Source organism: Micropterus salmoides, unplaced genomic scaffold, assembly GCF_014851395.1.
Source record: "Micropterus salmoides isolate LMB-PRFRI ecotype aquatic unplaced genomic scaffold, ASM1485139v1 Ms_hic_scaffold_20, whole genome shotgun sequence".
Lineage (NCBI taxonomy): Eukaryota > Metazoa > Chordata > Actinopteri > Centrarchiformes > Centrarchidae > Micropterus > Micropterus salmoides.
The window spans coordinates 28,688,109-28,696,152 of NW_024041151.1; the positions used below are offsets into that span (position 1 = coordinate 28,688,109).

At 40.5% G+C, this 8,044-nt stretch overlaps 1 protein-coding gene across 1 annotated transcript; it reads right to left on the reverse strand.

The window, feature by feature from the left end:
• Positions 1 to 323: 323 nt before the first annotated feature.
• On the reverse strand, positions 324 to 7,765 carry dnajc25 (DnaJ (Hsp40) homolog, subfamily C, member 25). The gene is made up of 5 exons (XM_038733823.1): positions 7,357 to 7,765; positions 6,269 to 6,421; positions 4,810 to 5,180; positions 4,585 to 4,684; positions 324 to 2,563 (listed from the first exon to the last, which is right to left on the reverse strand). Exons 1-5 carry the CDS (start codon positions 7,708 to 7,710, stop codon positions 2,441 to 2,443), a joined length of 1,101 nt encoding a protein of 366 aa, XP_038589751.1. The 5' UTR covers positions 7,711 to 7,765; the 3' UTR covers positions 324 to 2,440.
• Positions 7,766 to 8,044: the final 279 nt, after the last annotated feature.

Sequence of the window (8,044 nt, forward strand, 5' to 3'; positions counted from 1 at the left end):
ATGACACTTCTCAAGAAACAACATAGTACTTAAAATAACATGAAATTAACATAACCTTCACTTTAACTGATGCCAAACTCCATCCATTCATCCATCCACGGGATACAGTATTAATGGAGGTGGAGAATACATTATTTAAAAAATCTCATACCTAAAAAAATAGTTTTGTCTGCTTACATTGAACTGAATGAAAAATTTTAGGGAGACAGAAATGTGACATCTGCTTTAATGTCACAACCTTTTAAACATGCCCACTGTACGTCAGTGATTGGCCTGTTGGGTGGAGGTAGGCGGGGAGCATGAACTTGTCTCTTAAGTTCTTCTTTTTTCATTCTTCACATAGCTAATTCTTTTGTGTAACAGCATGAATGCCTTTGAGGAGACTGTCCAAAAGTGTACATTATCTCCATTTGTCTGATCCACGCTCCTGCCCCTCTCTATTATAATCTGCCTTTTCTATTTTAATCCAAATAACTGACTTTTAAGTCGCATTGCGATTAACAGTTTGTAGCATTAATTATCGTGTGCCATTAAACCTTTGCAGAAGAAGAGGGTGCAACCAGATGACATAACTACTTTGAACCATACTGATGGCTTTAAGGCAATGATATGGTTGAGATCCATCATACGTCTTTAATTTTAATAAATTGACTGTTACCTGTTAAACTTTCCATTCTCATACAGATTTAGCACTTTGTTTGAAATTCTTCATCTGAAATCAAGAACCTATGGGTTTAAAAATGACTGAGGTAGACAAATGCAGCTTCTCGATTCTAGAGGGCGACCATCGATTTTAAAGGCTAGCCAATTAAGCTAACATTAGCTCCTTTTAGTTGGTTGAAATCGCTGTCTCCTGCTGCCCTTATGTTTCCAGCTAATTCATTTTAAACAAAGGCCTTACGTAGTCACTTAATGGCTTCATAGATGATATATTACTAAAAGAATGAGGCGTAGCTGCACGTCCAAATCCAAAACTTGACAGACTGGTCATGGATAGTTCTGGCTGCTAGGCAAAGATTGTACAATCGCTGTTCAGAGGACAGGTTTAGGAAAGGGTCAAATGACCTGCTGAAACAAGCTTAGTAGAAAATGTATTCATTAAAAAAAACTATTTTGTTGTGTTCAATGACAGTATGAGTTTGTAGTTACAGTGTGATTTTAATGCTGCCTCAACACCAAAATGTGAACAAAAAGACCAGTGAAAACAATAAATAATAAGTGAAACCAAGTTATTTAAAATGCAGTAAGTAGTCGCTGAACATCTGAAGTGACAGCGGAAGCCACAATAACAAACTCCCTGTGTGACAAACATCTGCCGCTGCACAATTTACAGATACTTGCAGCGGTGACTCTGGCTTCCATTTACGCAACAAGGCAAAACATTTGAATTGTTTGCTTCTGCAATTTTTTTTTTTTGTTTGATACAAAAGCTTCACCAACATAGATCAGAAGAGAGAAAACCCTGGAGCAAATCATCAGTTTAAACCATCTATCATCTATTATGTACCAACCAGTTTGCATCTTCAGTTTGATTTCATCTTTTCTGTAAGAACTTACATGTTCTTCTGGTCAAGAAAAGGACCTACTGTTTGTTGTCTTCCCCAAAGTCATTTAAGACGACAGATATCAGTTTCATCTCTTCACCACATCCTTCTTCTGTCTTGTTAGCTAGCAAGCTAGTGACTAAATGTCTTTAGTTACATTTTTATTTCTACACCTGTTCAATAAACAAGATACAACATGTAAACCAGACTGATTTGGACTTGTTGGAAGGTGGATTTTCTTTCTTACAATTAAGCTAGGCTAACAGTTCCCCCTGGTTCCAGGTTAAACACACAGGAATTAAAACTGATATCCCTCTTCTCATCTGACGGGGAAAGAAAGGGAGGGTAGAAAACCCTCTGGCCCTGGTTTATTCATTATTAAAGCACTAAATGCAAATAGACTTTTTAACTGACTCTCTGGAGCAGCACACAGTAAGTAGGTGGTGATCTGATACACTCTGACAGTATTGTTGGCTGTTGCAAGGGTCAAAGCGGTAGCCTTCTGGTTTCTAGGCTGTAAATTTTACCAAAACTCATTAATTCATTCATCTGTTTTTACCAGCAGGAGAGGGAAAAAAAGACAGCAGGAGAACATTACAGGAACAAATATATAATTTTCATTAATGCTTATTAAAAATCAAATGGACTTGGTTTGAAAAACAAATAGCATGATGTAAAAAAAAAAAAAGACTCAAAAATCTGTAGCTTCAGCTTACAGTTTATTCCACTTAGTCATCGCCTTTATGAGGGCTGATCGCTATGAAAATATCTCTCTGTGTATACTCAGGCATAGTTCATCTTTCTGTACAGGTATGTCTCCACACAGCACGGCGTGTGTTGTCCGTGTATGTTGGCACTGAGGCAGGTGTGCGTGTTACAGACGGAGTTCACGTCTGTCAGTCGTCGATGAACGTCAGCCGGCCCGGTCCCTCGTTCCTCATCCAGCGGCGGTACCTCTTCATCCTTGGGTCAGTTGCCATCTTTACCTTCATCTCCTCCTCCTGCTCCTTTCTGTACACCTGAAAGACACACATCAGGTACGTTTAAACTTCTACAGTTTGCAGCACTGCAATTAGGGCTGGACGATAAAAACACAGTGTGTGCATTTTTTTTGCAAATAGCTCAATTCAGTATAATAAAAAAAACAGCAAAGCAAAAGTGATGTGAAATAGACGTGCTTTTGATTCACACAGGAATGTAACTACTATCTTTTGAAGTTCAGTAAAAACGGTGAATTTTTGTGGCACTAATCAATACTTTATATCCTTGGGGCCCGAGCACCAAAGTGCCATGGCCCATAACCAAGGGCATCACTTTATGTTGGAAAGTGGTGGGGATATAAGGGCTCAGATTAGGGAAGTGATGATACACTTTGGTAGAATAAGACAAGAAGATTTTTCACACTATTTTAAAAAATTTATCAATACTGAAATATGAGTGGAAGGTCTGGGGTCCTCCCCCAGAAAATTGGAGCATCAAACACTTAATTTCTGGCATTCTGGAGAAATTTTCTGCTCCGATTTACAGGGGAAATTTATTTATATGGCAATTCATAAATATAAAAATATAACAGAATATAATGCAGTAATCAGCAGCTTGTTTTGTTTTTTAACTTAAGTTACTTTTATTTCTTCTATATTTAAATAGCATTAGATGTTTTCTTATTGTGCAAATAAACATTTCTTAAAGCATTTTAATTTGTTATTCAACATTTCTTGGTGCTATTTTTTAGAAATGTTTTAACAAATGCTTTCAAAAAGTGATGGGGACAAATTCAGCCATTTCAAAAAGTGATGGGGACATGTCCCCAGCGTCCCCAGCATAAATGACACCTATGCCCATAACAGTGAAAGTGCAAGGAACCTATTGTTTTTTGTAAGATTTATTATCATGGTTATTCTGAACGTAGAACACATTTTTTAATGGCTTAGGATGCCCGAAAACTCACGTCAGTACCGGTGAATGGGCTCAGGCGTGCCCAGGGCTCTATAGCACACCCTACAAAATTTTAACAAAGCAGTCCCGACATACATTTTACCTAGATGTATTATCTTTTTACTTACTAAAGAGCTGTTTGGAGCCATGTCCTAAACCCAACAGGAAGTCAGCCATTTTGAATTGAACGTGCAATTTTAGGGTATTTTTAGCCATATACAAGCTCTCCTATGAAAGTAGTCCCTTTTAGCCATGAACCTACAGACAACTATCACCTGATTCTTCCGCTCACCTTGTCTTTACGGCGCTTCAAAAGTGAGATCCAAAAGATAGAGCACCTGCAAACTGAAACTGTGTGGCTTGCTTTATGTGTAGATAAGGACAGTTATTTAAAAACAATCTAACATCACTGTTTAATCGGTATTTATGTTTTTTATCTGGCGTTAAACAGTACTCATAATGCGCTTCTGTGCTTGTAAAGTTCCTGGGAGCTAGAGTTTTTTCTGTGCTCACAAATGAATTATTGTTTAACTCCCTCTAATAGCAAACCTAACCTAATAATAGGTTTCTAGCAACAGCTGTAGTGCTAGAAAAATATAAATACCAGAAAGACAGACATTTAGCTACAGAGGCAAGCCCTGTGAGCTGATATTAGGACTTCTGCTCTATAATATGCTACTAACACGCTAAACTGGTGAACACTGTAGACATTATACCTGTTACACACCAGCATGTTAGCATTGTCTTTGACTGTAGATTCTTGGTCTTGTGATATTAACCAAGGATCAAATCATTTTCATCCTCTAACAGGATCAATCAAGAGTTGATCAATTAACTTTTATCTGTGCAAACTTTTACACTCTGAATGACAAATACCTTCTGCTGGTTGCAGGAATAAAGGTTGTGGTAGTTTATAGAGTGAATAAATAGAGAAGAAAAGGAATATAAAAAGGAAAATATCTGGAAGAAGAAAGTAAAGAGGGAAGAATGGGAAACCCAAAAGGAGGAAGGAAGGACTGTAAAGAGGAGAAAAGGAAAAGGTACTGAAGATGGAGATGAAGTCAAAGAATGAGAAGAGATGCAAAGAGAATTTTAAATGACAAACCTCGTAGTTTTCTTTGATCCAGAGCTGTTTTTCCAGGAAGGACTGTTTGGTGTTTTCATCCAGACTGTCAAACTGAGACTGAGACATCTTCATGTACCTCCTGAGAGATAAAACACAGAGTCTGCTGTCAGCTAATGTGACAATGAGGTAAGAAACATGGGAAGGAGTCTGGATTCATCTCAATCCTCCAGGTAGTACAACAAGCTAGTTTCTCTAAGAACTGACCTGATGATGTAGAGCCTCTCCTCGTCTCCGTACTCCTCCCTGCAGATGGTGAAGCGGTAAACCCAGGAGACATACCAGACCACGTAGTTGGTCAGGTAGTAGGGGAAGAGCACGACCTGACACAGCAGGATGTCCGACAGGTTGGGCTTCTGGTAGCCCCCTTTGATGTCGATCTTGTTTTTGATGATATCACGGATCACCTCCTCCTCCTGCTCCCGGATCTCCTCTTTGGAGCGGCGGTTCTTGCCCTTCTCCTTGGTACGGTTTAGGAGGCCCTGCTGCTTGGCGATCTCCGTGGCCTGGATTCGGTACTTGGGGACCGTCACTAGGTAGTTAATGGCCTCGTTGTAGCTGCTGTGCCAGCTATAGTACTGGAGGAGAGACAGGGAGGTAAGATGTATGTGCTGATGGGGTTTTACCTGCCTGTCTGAGGCCGGGTTCACACCTGTGGATGTGTGTGAGGTACCTAGAGACTAAAGACAAAAAGACAACTGTTATTAGGGCAGGCCAGCAAATCAGTTATTTATTGACTCTTAGTGGAATCATAGCATGAAGATTAGAGGTGAAACATAAACTATAAACTATCGACAAACCAATAAAAATTCACACAATCCACAATCATTTAACATGTCATACTGAAAATCATCCAGACAAACATACAAGCCAGTAAGACATTTTCACTTAGGGGTGTCCTCACTTTTGTTGCCAGCGGTTTAGACATTAACGGCTGTGTGATGTGTTATTTTGAGGGGACAGCAAATTTACACTGTTCTACAAGCGGTACACTCACTACTTTACATTGTAGCAAAGTGTCATTTCTTCAGTGTTGTCACATGAAAAGATATAATCAAATATTTACAATTAAGATGTGAGGGGTGTACTCACTTTAGTGAGATACTGTATACAAACACACACACACACACACACACACACACACACACACACAAGCCAGCAACACATAGTGTAAAGCGCTTTGAGTGGTCGGATGACTGGAAAGGTGCTATACAAGTACAGTCCATTTACCATTTCAACTGTAAATTTCACAGTCTTTATTATTCTTCTATAACTTCAATTTCATATTTTTATATTTTAATTAATTTCTATTGTTGCGCACCTGGTCACAAAAACAAATTCCTTGGATGTGTAAAAACTACTTGTCAATAAAGCGGTTTCTGATTCTGATTTAGCATTAAGTTCATCGTGGGTTTGGGGCTTTTCATTGGATTCGATGACAATAAATAAATATATAGAAAATCAGACGACTTATTCTTTAAATTATATATTTAATAGATGAAAAAGGTAACATTTACGGACCAAAAGTCTGGAGTCAAAGGTCTCAGTTTCTGATTAAAAAACACTTCCCGCATCTGTGATCCAGCAAGACTAGCTGGAAGTTTGGAGAGAGATGTTTTTATAAGCGGTTGGTAGTTTCTGACTCCCCTGGAGCCTGCACGAGTACCTGGAAGATGGAGATGGCACAGATGGTGATCAAGATGACGATTCTGACGTCCACCTTGGGGGTGAGCTGTCGACGGTAGTAGGTGTAGTAGTGCTGGTAGTACTCCTCAGGATGGTCCAGCATGTAGTCGTAGTCCCGCCGAGTGTCCTCATCCTACACACAGATGAGACATTATTTATGTTTTTACTTGAAGCTTTCTGTTATGAAGACCTGCAGCTCAGCCAAACCTGGTGTCAACATTAAAAACAAAATAACTACTATTTATTTTTAATGTCATGGTTGATATATATATATATATATATATATATATAATACCTGCAGGCTTCTTCATCTCTATCTTTGCGCTTGTCTCATTTTTCAGGTGCACAGTTAACGCAGATACTGTATAGTAGTGTGGGAAACGTTTCATATTCTGATATGAAAATGCCATACATGAGCACCATGTTTTGAAAAACTACTAAGATCAGATTACAGTAATACAGTCTTTATAGAAACATGGATATGACAAGATGAAATCTCTTTAAAGACATCTTGGAGATAAATCTCAAACATCAAAAGTTAAGTATTATTAATGCTGTACAACTGAATGCTTTCGCCTCTAAAAATCCATTAAATGAAACAATCTGAGAAAAAACGCTTTGTTTTCAACTGGTGTTTATGGTTGGGAACTACTGCTATGGGAAAATGAATTGCAGGGATGAAACCTGATGGTCAGGATGTGGAGTATTACATAAAGCCCCTGAATATCAGAGAGGGAAAACACACAGGTTCCAGACAATATCACACAAACAGATCCTTCAAAGAAAATGACAGTGATAGCCTACTAAACAGACATAAAGGAGACAGAAAAAGGTCCCACAGGACACCATACTCGATAGCACTGTTGGTCCCTTTTCCTGATGGAGTATTACGAAGAATAAAGTGGACAATAGTTCTATACTGGTCTCATATGGCAACATTTAATGAATGTTATTATATTATTGGACACTGTAACGCTATGCATCATCCACATCATTATCTTCTTGAAGAGACCGACATAACTGTGTTGTAGTAAGGAACGTTAGTCTTTGATAGGTACTTGGACAGACCTTTAACGTCTCGTATGCGGTCGCGACTAGCAGGAACTTCTTCTGGGCTGACTCCCGGGTCTCTCCCTCAGAGCCGGGGTCTCCCGGCCTGAACCGGTCTGGGTGGTACCGGCGGGCCAGCTGTCGGTAAGCCCGGGCGATCTCCACCTTGGCGGCCTCCCGGGCGACGCCGAGCACATCGTAGCAGACCTCGGTGCCGCAGTACAGACCCTCCACCAAAGCGGTGACCGTCGGCATGGAGGACACGGAGAACAGGACCACCGCGAGCCGCCACCAAGGCGTCACCGTCCGCGGACAACCGGCAAACCCTCCTCCTCCTCCACCGCCGCGGCACCGCTCCGTGGGCGCAGCCATCTCTGTCTGCCTGCCGCCGCCGCCGCCTGTGGAGCCCTGGCTGTGCTGTCGCACGCTGATTACGTCATCAGGAGACGAAAGGATGACGAGGCATCAGCGAAGATGCTGCGTTCAAAAAAAAAAGGAAGAAGATGCTGCGTTCCAGACCCCTCGGAACTCAAAAACGTCCGACCTTAAAGTAGAACGGAACAACAGAGTCCCTGCTTGTGAACTCGGGGCAAATCCATCTACCCCGACTTCATGACGAGGCAGCAACAATGGCTGCAACCATGGAAGCCCATATTGTGGCTGTACCATAAACTAAAAGGCAACATAAAGTAGGCCATATTTACCT

Coding starts and splice junctions, on each gene's coding strand:
- dnajc25 (XM_038733823.1), bottom strand. CDS start 7,710: ATGGCTGCGCCCACGGAGCGGTGCCGCGGCGGTGGAGGAGGAGGAGGG. Junction 4,685..4,809: donor GAGAGGCTCTACATCATCAG/GTCAGTTCTTAG, acceptor TTTATCTCTCAG/GAGGTACATGAAGATGTCTC. Junction 2,564..4,584: donor GGATCAAAGAAAACTACGAG/GTTTGTCATTTA, acceptor TGTGTCTTTCAG/GTGTACAGAAAGGAGCAGGA.